This window comes from Eretmochelys imbricata, chromosome 22, assembly GCF_965152235.1.
Source record: "Eretmochelys imbricata isolate rEreImb1 chromosome 22, rEreImb1.hap1, whole genome shotgun sequence".
Lineage (NCBI taxonomy): Eukaryota > Metazoa > Chordata > Testudines > Cheloniidae > Eretmochelys > Eretmochelys imbricata.
In genome coordinates, this window is record NC_135593.1 from 13328918 (window position 1) to 13351278 (window position 22361).

Below are 22361 nucleotides of genomic sequence, written 5' to 3' on the forward strand. Positions count from 1 at the left end.
GATCTCAGTTTACACTTCACCTCCTGTTGAGTCCGGATGTTGAACTCCTTTCTTTACACAATCCCAGGAGCCTTCAGCTCCCTTACACTACAGGGGTAAATCCCCAAATCCCTACGTAGACAGAGACTTTCCCAAAAACAGACCTGTCGGACGTTAACTGCAGTAGGTGTTTAAAACGACAAAGACAGAGGCCAATTCATTGTGCCACGATAATGCTCCTAGTGGGCAGAAGGGGAGAAAATAAGCACAGTGCTTCTGACTTATGTCATCCTAACAGCTCCTCTGTACCTGCCCTGCCAGATATCTGGCAGGGTTTAGTTCTTATCCCTGGGAGGCCACATGGCTCAGGAATGAAGAATGATGCTCAGAGACCAGGGTGATGGGGGAACACGCACAGGGAGAACCTCTAAACAGGACAGTTAGGGTGCTCTTGTGGTTAAGACTCTGGGACTCAGGAGACCAAGGTTCAACTCCTGACTCTGCCACAGCTGTGGGGGAGGTCATTCAGTAACACTGAGGTTGTGTTGCCTCATAGCTAGAGCATTGGACTGACACTTTTAGGAGACCTGGATTCTATTCCTGGCTCTGCTACTGGGTCACCCTGTGCCTCAGTTTTCCCATCTGTAAAATGGGGATAAAGATACTGACCTCCTTGGTAAAGTGTTTTGAGATGAGAAGAGCTAGATATTATTACTTGATCTCTCTGTGTTTCATTTCCCCATCTGCAAAATGGGAACAATAATCCTTCTTTTCTTCCATCCTTTCCCCTCGACTACTTAGATTGAGAGGTCTTTGGGACAGGGGCTGTCTCTTGCTAGGTGTATATACAGTGCCTAGCACAATGGGACTCTGCCCTCAGTTGGGGCCTGAATATGCTACAATAATAAACTGTAATAATAGTGAGGTCGGTAATAGCCGAAAATCATAACCATCTGATGGGGGGAGTGAGGGGGGAATGTGCCTTAAACTGGTAAGTTTCACCCCCGTCCCTGCTGGATGGGAGACCACACCGTGATTAACTGACATCAGGGCTAGCTTTCTCAGTGGAGAGGATTAGGATCAAATGTGCCAGGGCAGCTGAAATCCCTTCCCATGCTCCTCTAGAAGTGGCCTTACCAGATCAGGAGGAAGCCTGCCCGGCTACCGAACCCGTTCTGTGCAGGAATTGAGCATCCAGCTGTATTAATATGACAGCAATGGAGGCTTTAGACAGAGGCTCCCAATCCAGCACCATTCACGACCCCGAAATACACTGAGAACTCTAAGGGGGAAGCTTCCTGGCTTTTTCATCTGAAGAGCTTTTCTGCTCATTCAGGGCCAACTGGAGAGAAGAGACCAGGATTATATTTTTCCCCTTCAGCACGTGGGTTTCTAGGGGTTATTTTTTGTTTGATTGTCTTATTTGAAAAGCTTTATTTTTAATGCATCTCAACGGCCCTGCAGCTGTCGCCCAAGCAGGCGGCTTCCAGGGAGAGATTGCATCAAGATTTGGCAAACTAGGCAGTGAGTTAGCTGCAGCCACCTGGGCTCCAGGGGTGGGAAGAGGATGTCAGGGAGGAGCTGGCTAGAACACCAAAGAGCAGTGCCTTGGTAGTAGTCGGGTGTGAACCAGGGCTGGCAGTTTGTGTCAAGCAAATGCAAAGTAGAGAGAACTCCTCATTTGCTCACGTAAGGTCAATTTGCAGCGAGAATAGTAGGACTTTCAGGAACGCTGGGGCTGCCTCAGGAAATGGAGGGAATTTTTTATTTCATTTGTCAGCACATATGTTGTTTGGTCATTGGCTTTTTCTCTTCCCTCCACGATCTGGCAAAGCTTCCAGTCTTGTGGGGCAGATTTCAGCCGTGATTTCAGAGAAATTTGCAGCAGCATCAGGAGACACTGACATATGCAAGGTAGCACAGTCCAGGCCTAACCCCTTCAGCTTTTAGCTAAGCCCTGTGAGGCCTCCTACCTGAACATCCTAGATTATCCAGGTTTCGTCTCCCAGCCCCTCTCCAACGGCTCTAATGGCATCTGCCAAACAGAGCTCCTTTAGCACTGGCGAGATTGAAGGGTCTCACCTTGCTACTCTCCAGAGCTAGAGGCTCTCTCATAAGTCACAGCAGGTTACCCCAAGGCTGCACCCACCTCCTTTACTCACCTACGACGTCCTCCTGGTTCACGTCTGTTTCTTTCTCCTGCCTCTGTGCCCCTGCTCTCCTGATCTTTACTCTTGTCTCCCCTTCTCCCATTTCTGGGGCACATACTTTATACAGCCACCAAAAAGCCCCCCTAAAACCCAAGCTTCCTCCTCCTCACTCCAGACACCTTTTAATACCAACCTCAGGGCTTCTCCTCAACTGAGGGGCTCTTCAGCTAGGTTCCATTCTCAGCTGTCCCCCATTCAGGCCCTCCCTCCCCTCATAGCTTGTCTCCTTTGCCCCAGCCACTTGCTGCCCCATTACAGGTTTCGACTACTGTTCCAAGTGGCACAGTGGGGATTCTTTTTACTTACTGCCGGCCCAGTAAAGGGAGCGTGATCACAGTTCTCCTGCCACGACTGGTTGAGGCTCTGGACAAACTCTTGGAAGAAAGCATGCAACTGGTTGAAGGTGGAAAATCCCACGATGTTAACCCGGTCATCCAGAAAGGTGTCCAGCTGCTGGAGTGAGAACTCCTAAAGCATCCCAGCAAACAGAAAAAAGCATTAGGAGACAGCGGCAGGTACTTCAAAGGCTCACAATGTGAATGAAGGGAGGGATGGCTCTGAAAGACGGCTGGAAGGACTTGCAGATGGGCTTTACCACCTCTACATCGACAGTTCAAATCCGCCAGGCCCAGGCAATTGGTAACCAAAAGTCAGCGACATACGATGGATGTTAATTGGCTGTGACGTGAAGGAGGGTGGATCCCTTAAGCTCTTAATGGGCACATGAGCTACGCCCACCCCCACAAGTGGCCACCTGTGCAAAGACGCCAAAGACTAGGTGGGTTTTGGCACCTCCTTTCTTATTCCCTTGCGGTGGGCGCTCCGGAGAGGAGCTGAAGCCCACTGGCAAGAGGGAAGCTTGTGTAGGGCCGGGGAAGGATGAAGCCACATTCCCAGCAGCGGTGCTTACGTAAAGCACAGCGATCTCATGCCCGAGAAGCACAGTTAAAACAATGTCAAACTGAGTGCTGAAAAGGGAAGTGCCATGCCCAGCTGGGCCACGGGGGTGCCATTCTGTGTGGCCCCCATCTGGCACAGCAGCATCACCCCCCACACAGTAAGAGAACCAGTGCGACGTGAGGGCTAGTGAGGTTGAGACTGGAGTCTTTCAACTGAACGGGTTAACTGTTAGGACAGTCAGAGAGAAGCCCGATCCAAAGGGGTTGGAGTTCTGTACGGGGAGGGGAGCCCAGCTCAAGGAGGCACCAGGCCCTTGCAACAAAGTTTTCTCTCCCTGCAAATGTCTCTGTTCCTGTATATTCCTCCCAAACCCCCGTGGCATTCAGAGTGCAGCATGAGACCTGCCACCACCCAGGCAAAAGTATCTTTCTGCAGACAAATAAAGACCGTCAGCATCCAGGCCTGTCACTCTGGCACATTTAGTGCTACATCCACTCCAGCGATGGCTCCCCTCATTCCACAAACTGCTTTGATGGAGAGATGCAGTCCTGGACCAGCCCTCCTTGCTAATCCCCTCCACGGCTTGCTTCTCCAAAAGGCCCAAGGGATTGCTGCGCTTTTCAAACAGAGAGAGGAGCCCAAGCAACAGAACGGCTCCAGTCCCTGGACAGATCTGTGACCGTGCTCAGTTTCCAGGCTGCAGCACTCATCTGGGAATCACAAGCGTTCCCTGCTATGGCTGAGAGCTCCAGCCAGGTACAGTGCAAGGTATACAGTTGTCCATCCAAACTGAGGGAGGATTTCCAGCCCTTCTGGGGTGGCAGACCATGGTGGCCCTTGTCTAGATAGGATCTCATGCTATTTCATTACCTCCCGTTTCTAGCCTCTGCAATAACCATTAACTGGGCTCTGGCCCAGGGTGCAGATACTGCTGAGTTGACCCCCATGGACCATTGCTGCCACTTTCCAGATAGGCAATTTCAGGGCGTTTGCCCAATGTTACAAATGGGACTTTCATTTAAACATAAAACCAGTCCCACTGCACAGGGCCAGCCTGGATTGTCTCCACCTGCCAGTCAGAGGGAATTTGCTCAAAGCCCTACTTCTTGAAGCTCACGGGAATTGGTTGGGCAGGAGGGTGAGACCCAAGGCCCTTGGCCCTTGTGATACTAGGCAGAGGGTAAGATGGGAGTATGGCAGGTGATCTTGCAATTAGAGCCAGAGACTGGGAGTCAAAAAGCTTCTGGTGTATTCCTAGCTCTGCTACTGACTTGCTGGATGACCTTAGTCAATACACTTTACCTTTCTCTGTGCCTCAGTTTCCCCATCTGTAAAAGGGGAAAATACCACCTCACAGAACTTGTGACGCTTTATTGATGAAAGCCCACTGGGATCCTCAGACGGAAGTTACTAGAGAACTTTTTTACTTAGATTGTCAGCTCTTTAGGGGCAGGGAACATCTTTTTGCTCTGTGTTTGTACAGCACCTAGCACAATGGGGTCCTGGTCCATGACTGGGGCACTTAGGTGCTCCAGCTATACTAACAACACAAAACAATAAAGGCAAAGCAGTAAAGCTTTATTCCATTGATACCCACATGGGAACCAGTGGTGCCAGAAAAATGTGGGGGAGTTCTTAGTTCTCCTTGGGAAATACTGGTGCCTTCTTTCTTTCTTTCTTTCTTTTTGCTAATTGCTAAAAGGTAGCTAGAAGGCAGTGGTTACAGGTTTGGAAGCTGCCAGATACCCTTTCCCTCCCATCACTAATACAAATTCCCTCTTGCTTTGTGGAATAGGAATTTTCAGCCAGTCTTGCCCTTTGTGCGCGTGCGCACATGGGAAAGGTATGTCACTGCGTCAAAGAGGTAGAATTACAAGGCTCCTCCAGCACGGTGAACTCCTAGGAGGATGAGAGTTAATACAGGATTCAGTGTCTTTTGGACTCAAATGCATGAACGTTAGGTGACATGAAATTGCCTGTGAACTATTGATGCATTTGACTGATATTACCATCCTGCCTCCCTGACAGGTTATCCATTTACTCACTGCACCTCTGTCAACCTGCAGAACAAGGGCAGATGGCTAATGAGAGTCAGGGCCTGAGGAGATTCTGTATGCAGATGGTGTAGCCAGCAGCATGCCAACCCCCTCAGAAAACAACACCCTCTCCACAGCTGGAGCCATGGGCAGGACGGCAAAATGTTTGGGGCACAATGGACCCAATCCTGAGAGGTGCCCTTAGCGCTTGCTGGCTTTGTTGTGTTGGTGGGGAAACTGAGGCACGTGTTCCCAGCACCGGCAGATCTCCAGCTGAAGCCAATGGGAGCTACAGGTGCTCAGGACTCATGAAAATCAGCCCCTTTAAGATGTCTTAGGATGGACCTACCAAAAACGGAAGGGTCCAAAAATCAGCAGATTTAAAAAAAAACAAAACTGGCCTTTGCGACGTTGATTTGAGGGTGTTCAGCACCTTGCAGAATTGGTCCCCTAGTAATACTAATAGCCAGCTTTTATCTAGCACTTTTTATCTGTAGATCCCAAGCCACTCTGTATAGGAAGTCAGCATCATTATCCCCCCTTTTACAGACAGGGAAACTGAGGTACACAAAGGTGACGTGACTTGTTCAAGGTCACCCAGCAGGCCAGTGGCAGAGAATTGAAGCCAGATCCCCTGAACATCAAGTCAGTGCTCTATCCACTAGGCCCCCCGGCCTCCTTTGCTGACTAGCCCGTAGGCGCCTGCTGACAAAACAGAGACACAAATTCGCTCCAATTAATGTTAACAAAAGACTTTTCCAGCTCAAATTACATTGACACTTTTCACTACATGGCTCTCTCTCTCTTTTTCTAGGCTAACCTCCAGCTGTTAAAAAAAAAAAAAAAAAAAAAAGGTCTCTATTTATCCATCACATTCAGAAGGCACCCATCACCACGGTATCTGGGCACCGAATGGCCTGTACATAAAACCCATGCAGATGCCAGCCCAGCCACCCTGCATCCCCCTGGCCCCACCTCCAACCCCAGCCACCTCTCGGAAAGGTTTTTCTGCAGCTGTTCTCATGGAAATTCTGTGCACCCAGGTCACAAACACGTAAATGAACCGAGAGATGACTGTAGAATGAGATGTGGATTAAACAGTCCCTGGAGGAGATGCTTCATTTGGAATGGGATAAAAGGGATTTGGCGAGGCCAGAGGAGCAGTGGAGGGCACAGAGGTGACAGCGCCTGACTGATTTAGAAGCCGCCCGTTCAACCTCCGTCCCTTAGTTATTTTTTTCTTACATGGTCACTGACGCCGCTTGACATTTTCAGAGCCACGTTTTCCAAACAAAAGCTCATTTGCAATTCAAGGCCTGTGCTGCCCAGCTGATTTCCAAAGCTTGAAGACCCATCGCTCAGCTCCACTCGAGCTACCGCCAGCCAAAGGGAAGGTGTGGATTTTCAATGACCAGCTGCGTCTGGAGCGGTTCAGCGCTGTTGCATTCGGCGCGCCGGTGCAAGGCAAATGGGAGTACGGGGGAGGCTGCTCTTAGAGACGCTGCTGGCTAGGTTCTTATATGGCCCCGTTCACCACAGCACCTCAGGTGCCTGACTGGATTTAGCCTCACGAGAGGTAGGGAATTATTATCCCCATTTTAGAAGTGGAGAACTGAGTGCTTACATGGTTTGCCAATGGTCGGGTAGGGCGTCTGGAGAAGAGCCAGGATTTGAACCCACGTCCACCAACAACCCTTAAGATCTACCTCAACTTGCTACATAGAGGTAAAAGGTGATAATGCTACAGAAGGCATCTACACTACAGAAAATGTCAAAGTTAGGTCAGGGTTAGCTAACCCTAATATCACCTCAACCACTTCTCTTATCTATGGTGCTTATATGGCTCCTATTACAATAATATCTGAGCACCTCAGAAACTTTACTGCATTTATCCTCACAAAATGCCTGGGAGGTAGGGCCATGCTGTTATCCTCGCTGCACATATGGGAAACTGAGGCACTGAGAGGCAAAGTGACTTGCCCACAGCCACCCAAGAAGTTTGTGGCAGAGCACAGAACTGAAGCTGGGTCTTGCAGGTCCCAGCCTAGCACCCTAACTGCTGGACCATCCATCCTCTCTTTGGACTTCCCAATCCCCGCTCGACCGCTGCTGAACCATCTGAAGGCCAGGGCTAACATATCGGTGTCAGTATAATATGAGGTTACATACTATGCTATCGTCATACATCATGTTCTATATTTTGAGTAGGCCCAACCAATGCCCGGGATCAGAACTCCAAACCCGCATGGAAAGTTTGGAACAGAAATTTGCACCTGGAACCCACCTCTCCGTAGGATGCAGCTATGGGCTAGCCACTTTCCGGGGCGGGGGGAGGATGCAATTCACTCCCAGCACTATTCTGCTTCTTAGCAGCGAATCGGAAGGATCATTGAGGTGCGCACAGGATGTTACTGGTTTGCTGCCACACCCTGCCTTCCCTTTCCTCCTCTCTTTTAGTCACTGGTTCTCTCCTGTCTGCACTGAGGGCCTGTGCTTTTGCAGGTTGGAAGACTGCATGTCATGTAATAGCTCCCAAGAGCAAGGAGCTGCTGAGAGACAAATTCGTACCTGTCAGTAAATTCTATTTAGTGGGCTACTCCAAGCCCTGAAACCTGCCATTCCAGCCTTCTCAGCCTCCTTTTCTGCGCTGCCTCTCATTGATTGATCACCGTGGCCAGAGACAGGTCATTTGTCCTTCACAGCAAACTCTGCACTCCCCATACCTCTCTCGGGACAAGAACTCACACACCAACGCTTTCATAACCACGTGCACTCATACAAGAGATGCCTTTCGTCATCTGGCTACCAGATGAACCCACAAGCAGGTGCAAAATGACAGGCAGGTAAATACACTCATGCAAGTTACTCATGCACCCACACTGACCAGGACATAAACAAGATACCTTTCACAGATAGGTTTCTCCCAGTAATAAAATAAAATTTTTTAAAAAAATCTGTACTTTGCATTTCCATCGTACCTTCCTTTGCAAGATCTCAAAGAGCTACACTATCTCTCTTGCACTGAGCCTCAAAAGCAACCCTGGGATGTGGCTAAGTATTGGTGTTATCCTTATCTTACTCGGAGGGAAACTGAAGCACGGAGACGTCAAGGCCAAAAATGTCAAGTGTCCACTCTTTTTTTAGGCACTCGATTCAAGGCTCCTTGGGTTAGATTTTCAAAGGTGTTGAGCACCGACAATGGCCGCTCGCTTCATGGGACTGGGAAAGAGGGAAGGGTGCTGGAGGTCAGAAAATCAGGCCTGGAATGTCTGAAGTTGGGCACCCAAAATGGATGGAACCTTCTGAAAATTGAGGCCTTACGAGTGAATTGCTCGGTGCATCTGTAGCCAAGTCAGGGACGAGAACTCGGGTCTCCTGATTTCCAGTCCATGGCTTCACTCACAAAACATGTACAGTTAAACAATGACACTTAGCAATTATATGGCACACACTGTTTTCAAAGCGCTAGGCACCCATTCACTAATGGAATAGAAAGGGAGACAGCACTGGGAGACAGCACTGCAGGAATTATTACAGGAGACAGCACTGAAGTCATGCCTGGGTTTCTGTTCTTCATGCAGTGCTTGGCCTGCATTCTCAAACCTAACCCTTTAGCTCATCCGGAGAAGCTGCCTAATAAAAACAGCACAGCCGGTCACTATAAGTCACATTCTCAGCGTGGGGAGCTTGAACTTGGTGGCTGTGAATTATGAGCTTGAGATTTACGGAACACATTCTCCAGTCGGTGGGAAGATAAACCCATCCCCAGGTTTCAGCATCTTGCTCCACACAAGTCCCTGACTCGCACACAGTGATTAAGGGCCTGACCTGAACTGGGGCTAAGCACCCACAATCCTCACTGCTTTCAGCCCAGGCTGGGGACATGGCCGCTGCACTACTTGGATTGAAGCCTTATTGAAAACTCTGCTCCCAACTTGCTCGGTCTGTCCATTCTCTTTCTATAATAAAATAGCAGAAATGTACTGCCCTCACATTGTCTCTTTCAGCAGTCTCTCTCAAACCACTTTGTTAATTCACTAAGTTCCGCATTCACCCCGACCAGGTGGCGGTGGAATAATGACCGCTTTACAGATGAGGAAATCGAGGCACAGAATTGCTAAGGAGCCAGTCCCGCTTCAATTGAAATAATGGAAAAACTCCCGTTGAAGTCAGTGGAGGCAGGAATATGGCCTAAGACCATAATCCATTGCTGTTCAGCAATGCTCTTAAAGCAGGGACTTAGCTTTAAGTGTGATGGCCAGGGCTTGCACTGGGGGCCCTCAGAGCTAAAAGCAAAAGCTAAAGAGCCTGGGTCTATAGCTGGGCAGCATAACAATCCCTATCCTCTGCGGCACGGCAAAGAGGGGGAACTCTAACACACACTCACCAGTAGACCACACAAACAAATACTTAAATCCCATTGAAACCAATGAGGCTCAATTCATAACACTAGTCACTCCAATTCCAAGGACCCCATTGACAATCACAGCTTGTACTAATGGGTCTTCGCATGGCTCCAGAGAGCAATTTGGGAAGAACAATATTTACTGCGCTGACCACAGAGCCATTTCCCTGCTTGATTTAAGTGAACTGCACTTTGTTTCTATGCGTGGTGCTCTGCTGCCAGCTGCCCAACGGGTTCTTAAAGTCATGGACACCCACCCTTATGGCATGGTGCCATGCAATATGATCAGACTCAAAGGTTGACTTAGAAATATTTTTCTTGCGCAGATTTTGTTTCTGAGCATCTCTGAAAGGTTCCATCTGCCCTCCATGCTTACAGTTGCCAGAGCTTAATTCTGAATACAGAATTTGTTTTTCTAGATGAGTCTCAGGCATATGAATGACATTACCCGTCCCTCTCAGTTGGACACAAATCAACTGAGCTGCCATTCCAACCGAACCAGCTTTTGCTAAGACTTCTACGTTGGACACCCGGTCCTTCCATTTGACACCCAGCAGTTGTCATAGGCGTCTCCAATGGAAACTGTCAAGCTCTTTAACGTGCCATTGATAAATGGTCCATCTTTCACACCCGGAGAGCAATGTTGTGAGGACAACAGCATTATACACTTGGATTTTTGTCTGTAGATTTGTCTGTAGATTGTACACTTGAATGTTTGTCCGTGTTGCTTGCAGATCATGCGCGGTGCTGGCTTTCTGAATTCACACATCGACTTCGTGACTGTTTGTCGCTTCATTCTTTAACATGCTGCCGAGGTAAGTGAACGGGTTTGACGGCTTTGAACACGGTACCTTCTGAGGGTATTGCTGGATCTTCGTAAAGTTGCTGAGGACCTGGGTGATACATAGCCTCAATTTCTGTTCAGCTGATGGTAAGGCCAAAGTTATGAGCTGCCATAGCAAAGCGGTTTGTGAGATCTTGTAGTGCTGTTTCAGAGTGTGCCACAAGGCACAGCCATGGGTGTAGAGCAGTTCCTGGATCAATACTTCAATCACCTTGCTATTCGCATGCAGTTTAGAGAGATTAAAGAACTAGACAGTGCGAAAGCATAGAAAGATGCCGTTTAAAGAACCATGGAGGGCTTCCTTTAGCATCGCAGTGAAGACTAAACAAAAAAGGTTAGGAGCGAGGCAAATCTTTGCTTCACCCCAAACATGATTGGAAATGGGTCTGTTAAATCACCAATGAGACTTAAACACGTGGGTAAATGCTTTACTGAATCGGAGCCTAACGTCCAGAGACTCAAAGGAATTTAGGCTCCTACCTTCCTTAGAAATCAACGGAAGGTAGGAGCCTAACTATCTTTGGGGTTCTGGCCCTAAATGACTTGTGCACGTTCCCAATGACAGAGCCAAGGATGGAGCAAGAGAGTCAATTTCAGGTCTTCTCTAGCCACTACACACACTGCCTCAGTGTAACACTGATCAAGATTGATCACAGTCTTGGGATTTTTCTTTGACCAATTCCTGTCTAAGTTATGCATCCCCTCCTTACCACAAGTTCCATGTGCAATGGGTTATCACGAACAGTGAGAGGGAGCAGTGAGCAGTGCTTAGGTGGTTGGACCAGGAGTCAGGACACCTGGATTCTGTTCCCAGCCTGGGCTGTGCGACCTTGATCAAATCACCTCTACTCTCTCTGTTGCCCAATTTGCCCAATACTCACCTAGCTCACAGGTGAGTTGAGAGACTTAATTAATATTTACAAAGAGGTTCAAGAGTCTCGGTTGAAAGGCATTAGGCAAGAGTATTATTGGTATTATAATAACCCGACGATAGGTACACGTATTTTAAACTCAAGGCTCAGAAGCCTTGGGATTTATCTGCATTGTCACACTGCTGATCTCACATCAGTGATTGGCTTCTGGTAATTGCTTATCTCTTAACGCTGAGAAGGACAGTTTGCTATTGTTAGTTTCTGTGTGTCAGCTATTGAGTGCCTTCCACTTCTATCAATCTGGCTGGCAATATTGTTCTGCGTCCCCTTTGCGCGCACAGAATCTCGCTCCTTTACGAAATTCTTACCATGTTTTTAACAAACCAGGTCACCCGGGGAAGCAAAGTAACAGGGTCACCTCTCACCCTGGGAAGAATTGCCAGGGTTTGCTCTTTTTGATTGCAGTGACACGGAGACCTTGACACACGCGTGTGTCTTCCCCTACTGATTACTGCAAGGGCTTCATTGGATTGGTAGCCTCCAAATGGTCCTCAAATGCTGCTGCTGCTGCCAGGGTCTAAGATTAGATTATGGGTAGAGCCTTACCAAGTTCACGGCCATGAAAAACTGTGTCACAGACCGTGAAATCTGGTCTCCCCCTCCACCCCCGCCCACCGGTGAAATCTGCTCTTTTGTGTGCTTTTACCCTACACAATACAGATTTCAAGGGGGAGACCAGCGTTTCTCAAACTGGGGGTCCTGACCCAAAAGGGAGTTGCAGGGGAGGTCACAAGGTTATTGTAGGGGGATCATGGTGTTGCCACCTTTTCTTCTGCGCTGCTGCCTTCGGAGCTGGGCGCGGGGAGAGCGGCGGCTGCTGACTGCGGGCCCAGCTCTGCAGGCAGCAGCGCAGAGGTGAGGGTGGCAACACCAGCCCAGGCCGCCCTGACTTCTGCGCTGCTGATGGCAGCGGCTCTGCCTTCAGCGCTGGGCTCTCAGCCAGCAGCCGCCGCTCCCCCGCTGCCCAGCTCTGAAGGCAGAGCCGCCGCCAGCAGCAGCGCAGAAGTAAGGGTAGCAGTCCCGCAACCCCCCCCACAATAACCTTGTGACCCCCCCCCACTCCTTTTTGGGTCAGAGCCCTACAATTATAACACCCTGACATTTCAGATTTAAATAGCTGAAATCATGAAATTTACTGTTTTTAAAATCCTATGACTGTGAAATTGACCAAAATGGACCATGAATTTCATAAGGCCCTAAGTATGGGACAGATCCCCAGAAGGCATAAATTAGCCAAATTCCAGTGCCTTCAGTGGAATCACTCTGAGCTACCCCAGCTGGGGATCTGCCTCATTGACTTCAGTGGAGCTAGGCTGATTTCCTCCAGCTGGGGATCTGCCCTGTGGGGCCAGAACATACTCACCTCTTTCTTTTTGTCTTTCTGTTTGTGTATGTGGGGGAAGGAGTGGGGGCTGGAAGGGTATTTAATAATGGCTCAGATCCTGAATTCCTTACTCCATCTTCATTGAGGCAAAACTCCCGTTGATCTCAATAGCAATTTTGCCCAAGTAAAAGCCAAGTAAGGACCTCGGGATTTGGTCTAACAATTTACACTTTGAAGTTACATAGCAGTTTTTATGCAAGGATCTGAAGGTACTTTACCAACATAGGGCCAGATCCTCAGCTAGTGTAAACTGGAATACCTTTATTGACTTCAGTGATGATTTACACCAGCTGAAGTTAATGAAGTGGGGAAATTTCCATTATTAGTGTTCCCATTTTAGTGCAAGGGGATGGACTTGATTACTTCTTGAGGTCCCTTCCAGTCCTATGTTTCTGTGATTCTATGCCCCTCTGTAGCAGGGTGTGCTCACCACCGCGGTGCCTCCTGCTGGTTGCTCCAGGAATTAGCTCTGTCCAGCTCTGGAGCGTCCTCTGCGGGTGGTGTCTCACCCGTTGTCTGCTCTGCTGTTTGTCTTGACCACCGGGACACCCAATGGCCTGTGATGGGATATTAGATGGGGTGGGATCTGAGTTACCCAGGAAAGAATTTTCTGTAGTATCTGGCTGGTGAATCTTGCCCATATGCTCAGGGTTTAGCTGATCACCATATTTGGAGTCGGGAAGGAATTTCCCTCCAGGGCAGATTGGAAGAGGCCCTGGAGGTTTTTCACCTTCCTCTGTAGCATGGGGCACGGGTCACTTGCTGGGGGATTCTCTGCTCCTTGAAGTCTTTAAACTACGATTTGAGGACTTCAATAGCACAGATATAGGTGTGAGATTTTTTGCAGGAGTGGTGGGTGAAATTCTGCAGCCTGCGTTGTGCAGGAGGTCAGACTAGATTATCATAATGGTCCCTTCTGACCTAAATATCTATGAATCTATGACACGTGTCGCTCTCTGGACCACAGTGTCCTCTTCAGGACACTGCCCTCCAGCAGTGCCCGCTACTCCATTCTCACCCCCTTCTGGGGGCGGGGGCAGGGGGTAAAAGCAATCCTTCGGCTTGTCCCTGGCTCAGCGGCCAACCACAACCCAAAGTCTAGCCCCTCACCTCAGGGGCAAGTTGCAATCTGTATCGGCCACACTCCTCCGCAGCCAGGTGCAGTGTAAGGGCGAGGGGGAGAGAACCCAGGCCTGCTTGTTACTCTGGGTCCTGACCCAGAGACCCTCTTGCGGCAGCCTCTCTCTGCCCTCCTTCTCTCCCCTTGTCTGCCTATCTTCCCTGGGCCACTTTCCCTTTGGCCCTTGTACCTTCTTGACCATTTTTAGCAGGGGCTGCCGCTTGGCAGGTAATGGGCCAAAGCTCTCCTCTGCTCTCCTGAGCCTGCCCAGCACTGCTCGGTCCAAGGTGCTACCTCCTTAACTCAGGAGCCAGTCCTCCTTCCTTACTAGTCAGGGAGAGACTGTTCTCTGCTGCAGCCTTTATATAGGGCTCAGCCTGGCCCTGATTGGCTCCCCACAGGCCCTTGCTGATTGGTTGCCGATCTGCGCAGCCTCTCTAGCCTGTTCCAGCCCTTTTTCTCATGGAGTGGGGCAGATGCCCCACTACACCCTCACTCCACAATCTATGAAAATGAACAAATGGACACACCAGACACCAATGTAATTACACCAGCCTTTTGTGTGTGGCTATGGGTTGATTTTCTGAATGGGACACTTGAATATTGCACAGCTTTGTCCCTTAAGATAGTCAGTCCCTCCTAAACCTGGTGCACCCTTTCCAATGAAAGCATGTTAGTCCTCTCCTCTGTTAGGTATAACACCAGGAGAAGACCTGCCTTTGGAATTTGATGCTCTCCCCTCTGTGGATTTTGTTGCCTTCAGGGTCCATAAATGCTGAACTGCTGAGCCTGTTAATCATTTCTAAGTTGCTCTAAAAACATATTTAAAAACATATGGTCACTAAAGTGTACAGGATTATGCTAAATGCGTTATGACTTTTTTGAATGGCTCAGTTCGCTTACAATATATTGACCAAGACAATAATGGTACAATAAACCACAAGTAAAAAATCAATTTCACCGGCAGAAGAAAGTCATTTGAATGATGAATTTTCGCTTTTTCCCCTGTGGGTTCATTCAGACATATTGGGTCAACTGAGCATTCTGAGAGTTGTAGCCTTAATGACCTTCAAAAGTAGGGTTTCTTGGGGTCATCACCTTTATTGACAGGTGGATCTCAAAAGTTCCAGAATTTCTAAGCAAAACAGCATCCAAAACTTCCAATCCTTCTCCCAAGTTCATCCAAACACTCCAGACCCCTTGAGACCAAAAGCAAGTCCCTGGTGCAACTCCACTGAATTTAATGGAGTCGCACCCGGATTAATTAGGTCCTTTTGTGTCTGTAGAACTGGGACTTGAAATAGGAAAAGGGGGACTGAGGTTTTTCAAAGTCATTAAGGGATTTAGACACCCTCCCCATTAAAATGAATGGGAGTTGTGTCTAAATCTCTGAGTCAGCCTGGAAATTCCCAACCAGGATCTTTCCATCAGACCCCAAGTCTGGAGAGAAGTGTCTCACTCTGATGGCACCCCAACATTTCTTCTTTGGACTGGGAATGGGGTGTTGTGAGGCCACTGCCAAATTAAACAAATTTGGGAAAACAAGTTAAAAACTTTTCAAACCTCCACAAAGTTAAGATCAGATTTATTGTACCAGTAAGGGGTACAGAGAGCTTCCTCCGTGGGCTGACTCTTCTATAATTGACCACAAGAAGCTTTCTTACACTCTCCTTGGAGACTGGATTGGAGGCACCAATGATGTGATTGGATAAGCCTCAAGTTCCTCTGCATCCTAAATGATGCTTTGGGCCACTTGCATTTTAACTGAGTTGTCATTCTTAATCCCAATGGGTGAAATTCACCCCAGGGCAGAGTGCCGACCCAAGACCCTAACATAGGGAAAAGTTTAAATGGTATAAAGGGCCTTGTCTGGACCCTTGGCACCGGAATGAACTCCACCCAAATACACGAATTAGAGATTGCCTCTGCAAAATTCAAATTTGGAAGGATGTTTATATCAATTTGGTTCAGGCCCATCATCTTTTTTATTATTTGTATCACAACAGAGCTAAGTTGCCCCAACCAAGATCAGGGTCCCGTCATGCAAGGCACCGGACAAATGCATAGTAAGATTCAGTCCTCACCCCAAGGAGTTAACAGCCTAAATAGACATGACAGACAAAGAACGGGAGGGGAAACAGAGGCAGTGAGAGGTGAAATAACTTGCCCAAAGTCAGATAGCAGGTCAGTGGCAGATCCAGGAATAAAAATCTAGTCTCTTCACTCCCAGTCCAGTACCCTAATTCACCATACCACTTTATGAGCCTTCAGGAGGCAGGCATGAGATAAACATAAGTGGAGGTAAAGTGATTTACAAACTAAAGCTGAAATTTTTTGAAGTTGTCTACGGGATTTAGACACTAGATTCCCATTCGTTTCTAACTGGGCATCCAAACCAATTAGGCAGCTTTGACAATCTCACCCTTTATATAGAAGAATCTTTTCCCTTCACTGAAAAAAACCCCACAGATTTATGCCAGCTCTGACAATGGAACAAAGCAGCAGTTATCAGGGCACAGCAACAGGACACAATACTGTCAGAGAACAAAACAACATACAAAGAATATACTGTCTGACTCTAGGGACTGCTAAAATTCCTTCATACCTTCCCTCTTGTACTAGTAATTTTAATAGTTTCAATTATTTCCATCTAATCTCCCTGATAAATGTTTTGAAATTTAAATCCAGCCTCGGGTCCATATATATATATAAAGGGCAAAACAACAACAACAAGCTACATGGAATGAGCTACAAAGAATTAATTCCATCACAGGGTTTTGGAGACATCCAAAGCCTCTCGTGATCTGCTCTGGTGGTTTCAAATATTTCTAGGGCTAGGACATGCAATTATTTCCTTGCAATTCATGGTAGCTTATCTGCAATGCTATGCATCGTCCTTATTATTATTATAAATCAAATGCCACCATGTCTACATTTCCTCCCCCCCAAATGGTTATCAAGTCAAGTTTCTCTGCCAAAGAAATTTTTTCAATTAGGAGTTTTAGTCGCTATGGACTAGACTGGGACTTGGCCAGCATATCCACATAAGCACTCAGGAAGGAGTAAGGCCTCCCTCCCCTATTTGCCCCTGCAAGAGCTACATGGGTCTGGATGCACACAGATAAATAGGTGCTATGTGCCTGCTTACTTTCTGCTCCTGGAACACATGGGTGGGGAGTGATGGGGGGAAGGAGTGGAATTTTATCCCCAGCCCGCCAGCGCAACCAGGTAAGAGAATGGCGTCGGCACCACTAGCTACAAGAGGGAAGACAAAGGGGGCGTGTGTGTTTGTGTGTCTGAGATGCCGTTGCTGTTGGGACCACTCCCAGGACAATTTCAGAGTAACAGCCGTGTTAGTCTGTATTCGCAAAAAGAAAAGGAGGACTTGTGGCACCTTAGAGACTAACCAATTTATCTGAGCATAAGCTTTCGTGAGCTACAGCTCACTTCATCGGATGCTCACGAAAGCTTATGCTCAAATAAATTGGTTAGTCTCTAAGGTGCCACAAGTACTCCTTTTCTTTCTCCCAGGACAATGTAGATTACACACCCTCTTAGAGATGTGCCTAAATGCACAGGCTAGCCCTGTATCTTTCAGAAGCGTGGGAGTGTGTGTGGATGTGGGTGTTGTTTGTAAGTATGTGAAGCTGCCATAGGCTCCAGCACCGGGCTTTGGCTCTACTCCCTGTTTTTTCTCTTTTTTACATTTACATGGTCACTTTTCATCCCGGAAGAAATCAAAGTGCTTGGCAAATTTGTACATACGCACAGAGCACCACTGAAATGCAGCCACCTCTGGGTGGATGGTGAAAAACCTAGCAGTGTATAACATCTCATGAGCTAGTGAGGAGAGGGGACAATCTGGACAAGGCTACTGGAGAGGACTTCTACTTACAAAAAAGAGTGCTTCCTGAGAGCCTTAATGTTCATGGGCCAGCCCAGATGAGTATTTTTAAGGCTGCCCTCCTCCCCCTTGACAAGATAGCCACGGACAATTTAAAATTTCCCCCCTGGCTGGGGTGGGGGACAGAGTGTGGTTCAAAAAGACAGGAATGGGACCAGGAATCAATAGAGACCTAGGTTCCATTCCTGGCACTATCACTGAGCTGCTGTAGGGCCTTGGGTAACTCATTTCCCCTCACTGTGCCTCAGTTTCCCCATCTGGAAAGCAGGGATGACAATACCCTCCTTGGAGATCTATGGATGAAAAGTGCTACACATAAACTCTCTTTCATTAGATTTATTCTGATTCCTGGCCGAGCGTGGGGAAAATGCGGCCAAACTCCTCACGATGACAAAGAAGATGTTTGCCCTGTGGTTCACTAGAGAAAGCCAATAATGAATTCACAGCTACCCATAAGTTATTCTATAGGTATTCACTTCAGAGCCCTTGCATCCAGCCCTCAGCCTATATGTAAATGCACAAAGGGCTGGGAGATCCCTCTGCCGGAGGTTGGCATCTGCTTTCACATACCAAGCTTCCTCCCTGCTGAATTGACTAATTAGTAGAGTTTAAGCTCTGTGAATCACTGATCATTATATGTAGCAGCCAACCTCCCCACTCGAGCCACTCTGTGTAAAAGCCGTCAAGTCCCAGCAACCTGCCTCCATCCAGTGCCCCAGAGGAGAAAAGAAATAATATAGAGGTGCGTAACTGCCCATTGTTCAGGAAGCTCTTGTTGTAATGGTTGCAATGAGCTTAATGCCTGGAGATACACCCTCCAGTTCCTCCTACCTGTGTTTAACTCAGACTCCAACCCCCCCGTCCTTTCTCTTACGTCCAACTATTTTCTCCAGTTCCCATTAGTTTCATATCCATGCCTTTAACTACATGTACTGTTAGTCCCTCGTTTGGCAGGTTCTTCCTTCATTTAAACCGTCTTTCCGCCTTCTCTCCCAGAGAGCAGTTCACAGTGATTTTATCTTTTCTATTAGGCAGTGATTGCAAAACCTCAGTGGGTTCATTAGCGGCTTGATAATCCCTCCGGATTTATTAGTTTAAATTGCTCGCTTCCATCTCTCATTCCCATTTAAATATTACTGATTTCCTTAAATATTGCTTCCATCTGCCCAGGTTTCGCCCAGCATCACCCTTCTTCTTAATGATCCCTGTCAAAAATCCAGTCAACTCTATGGAGAGCTGGTCTTTTTAACAAAGTGGAAAAATAAACTGGAGTAAACAGATACTCTTCTTCATTGATCTCAAGCATGGCTCTAGGATTCTCTTCTTTCTAACCTATCGCTCTAAACTGGGTTAGAGAAACTGGCTTCAGTGCAAACTTCAGATCCAGATCAAGAGTCAAAACCTGAACTGCCCCTCATGCAAATTCAGAGGTGTTCTTCATTTTTTGTATTGTGGTAGCCCACAGGAGTTCCAGTCACAGACCAGGACATCATTGTGCTAGGCACTGTACGGACACAGATCATTTATTATTTGTATCATGGTAACATCTACAAGCCCCAGTCAAGCATCAGGTCCCAATTGTGCTAGCAGACAATTAACAAAGTCAACAATCTCATCCCAAGAGAGCTACATGATTTAGTTGGGGTTGGTCCTGCTTTGAGCAGAGGGTTGGCCTAGATGACCTCCTGAGGTCCCTTCCAACCCTGATATTCTATGATTCTAGGTCACAGGATGTGATAGGTGAATGAGACAGATAAACTGGGTGGGGATGATATGCGGGGTTTGATTTAGGCCCATCTCTACTGAATGTTTCCATGGCCCATTGCACACAGCAGGGCTCTCATCAAGAACTGCTTAACACACACAATTTTGGGGTGTAGACTTCCATAACAATAGCTCTGGTAATAATATATTGCACTTTCTCTCAGGGAACCTCAGGGTGCTTTAAGAACACTCATAAATTAAGCCTCACAACACACCCTGTGAGGCAGGAATTATTCTCCCCATTTACAGATGGAGAAACTGAGGCACAGAGCTGTTGAAGAGACATGCCCAAGATCACACACAAAGTCACTGAAAGAGCTAGGAATAGAAACCCAGGCTTGTGCTCTAACTATTTGGCAACACAGCCTCTGTTAGAAATAGTGAGGATGAGTTTATGTTTAATCGGGTTGCGCACTGGTTGTGGGAGAACTAGATCTACTAGGAAATTTGAATCCCTCAGTACAGCATTGGAACAGTATTAGCTTTTGGAACCAGACAGTCTAGAATTCAGTAGATTTCACAATGGCCTAAAGAGTTAACTCATGAGAATGGGGAATCCATGGAATCAGCTGAGCTAGGTGGGGGGTTTCCCTGGTCTTCTTCATTCTGGCTTGGGTTCCCTACAACCAAGAACTAACTCTGGAACTCAGTCCTCTGAAACCAACTGGATTTGCTGGGATTAAGAATTAATTAGCTTGTTACCCTCCTGCAGTGAGGGCACAGTAGGGCTGATTCGCTCCATCCTGCCAGTCTGTAGGATTGACAGACAACCCACAGTGCAACTAGATTTAACATCCAGGCCAACTTGTGGCAACAGGATGAGCCTCTTGGCCGTTCTGTGATTGGAACACAAGTGGGTCGTTCTTTTTCACATTCGCCATCCCCTGGCTTCCTGGGACACAGGTTACTTGGAATGACAGCCCACACAGCGATGATACCTGCACACACAATCCAACCCCATTTTTGGTGGGGTCTTGAGGCTCAGGCAGCTCTCAGCCTTGATATAGCAGCAGCCCAACAGGGCCTCCTCTGCCTGGCAATCATATATAGACTGATGACTGTCTCACAACACCTCCTGCTCCTTACCCATTAGATGGAGCTATAAGAAAAGCAGAGGGCCCCCCTCTTATAGAGCTGGTACTTTACACCCAGTACTGATAACACACTAAGTGATAATCCCAGATCTTGGGAATCAGATGTGCTGATACCAGTTGGCATCGGAAGCAAAATACAATGGTTGTCAGTAGGGACCAGGAACCAAATGATACTGACTGGGATTAAGAGCCAGCCATACTGATGCTCAAGAGCACTGGGAACTAACTGAGCCTGGTGCCCATCAGGCCTAAGAACCAACTGGGGTTGGGGGACTGATAGTTGTTGGGTCTGAGAAACAATTAAAACACCCATCGTTGGGATTGGAGACCAATAGGAATGGTAATTCTTGGAACGAGGACACAATTACATCTGCTTGTTTGGATTAGGAACTAAGGGGAACAGTCAGGAGCCGGGACTATCTCTCACTGCGTGTATGTATAGCACCTAGCACAATATGGCTCTGATCTTCTTCGAGTCATCTAGGTGTGATGGTACATAAAAGAATGCTCACTGGAAGGAGGAACCCTTGGACTAGAAATCACAATATGGAACCACCACCACCTGAATATAAAGTAACCTGACATTTGAGGATCCTAGCAGCTTGGGCTCTGCACTCAAGATTTATGTTACCAGCTGAGCTCTAGTAGGGCTTCTTTACTACTCACCCAGTTGCCAGTCATTTATATTGGATTAATTAGGACTAGGACCAAATGGACTAGTCCACCGTGGAACAGTATTGACTAAGGTTAGGAACGATGGAGTGGACTCTGAGAATGAACTGGAATTATATTAGCGCAGGGAGGGAGACTGTGTGTGGAATTTTTCTCTTTCTGACGCCTCCTTTCACACTCCAGCTCTTCACACCACTCCCCCCTTGTTCTCAGTGTTGTCACCCATCCGTTTCATTCTCCCTCTCCTACGTTTGGATCACCCTTCCTACACTCTTGGCTCCATCTGTTTCCGTCTGTCTCCCACCCAAATACATAGACACACAGCACGCTTCAGCTCTCGACTTTCCTGGCACTCATGCACCCAGGCATAAATATTCATAGAAATTATAGAATCAGAGAATCATATGGGCTGGAAGGCACCTCCAGTTAATCATCTGGTCCATCCCCCTGTATCAAGGTAGGATAGATTTCATTATCCCTAAATCATCCCTACTTGATAGGTGTCTGGGCTCATCTGAGCTATCCCCCACGTTGCTTGGCAGCTTGTTTTCAAGACCAGCTAGAGGGTAGGGCATTTTAGCCTGGCTTACCCCCTGCATTTACTTAAACCCACCGCCTCTTGTTTAGCACAGTGAATGGGAATCTAGCCACATGATGTCCATTAGTGATAACAGGAGCTGTAAAGCTAAATCCAATCAGCCACATTACAAAATATACCCTCTCCACCTGTTGCATTCACACAATCCCCTTCTCCTTGTCTCACACATGCACTCCATCTCCCTCTCCTCATAATGCACACAGTTACTCCCCCCTGTAGCACACAGACATATGTCTGATATCCCTCTCTGTGTGCAACTGTGCAGCCCTCTCTCTGGCTACTGCAACAGCCTGCTCCCCTTTCGCCCAAGCTAGATCTTCACATGGCGTGAACCGGGGTGGTGATACGACTCTGGGCTGACTTCTGCCAGTTAAGAATCCAACCCAAATTTGTTACAGAGTATTTCCGCCTCAGGAAAACACGGTTGGTTTGGTTTGGTTTTTTTAGATTCGCCATTTTTTTTTTTAGAATTTAATTTCCATCCTTGAGAATCACGGATGGGCCAATGGAAAGTTTCTT

The 22361-nt window shown here is 47.7% G+C and overlaps 1 protein-coding gene across 4 annotated transcripts in view; it reads right to left on the reverse strand.

Moving 5' to 3' along the window:
* Positions 1–22361, reverse strand: part of GRIK4 (glutamate ionotropic receptor kainate type subunit 4) — a 201892-nt gene that overhangs the window by 62431 nt on the left and 117100 nt on the right. For 3 of the 4 annotated variants that reach the window (XM_077839814.1, XM_077839812.1, XM_077839811.1), the window contains exon 7: positions 2496–2657. The exons of the other annotated variant lie outside the window; for it this stretch is intronic. In XM_077839814.1, coding sequence (XP_077695940.1) covers positions 2496–2657 — 162 coding nt within the window. The remainder of the gene's footprint in view (positions 1–2495; positions 2658–22361) is intronic. 4 annotated transcript variants of the gene reach the window in all.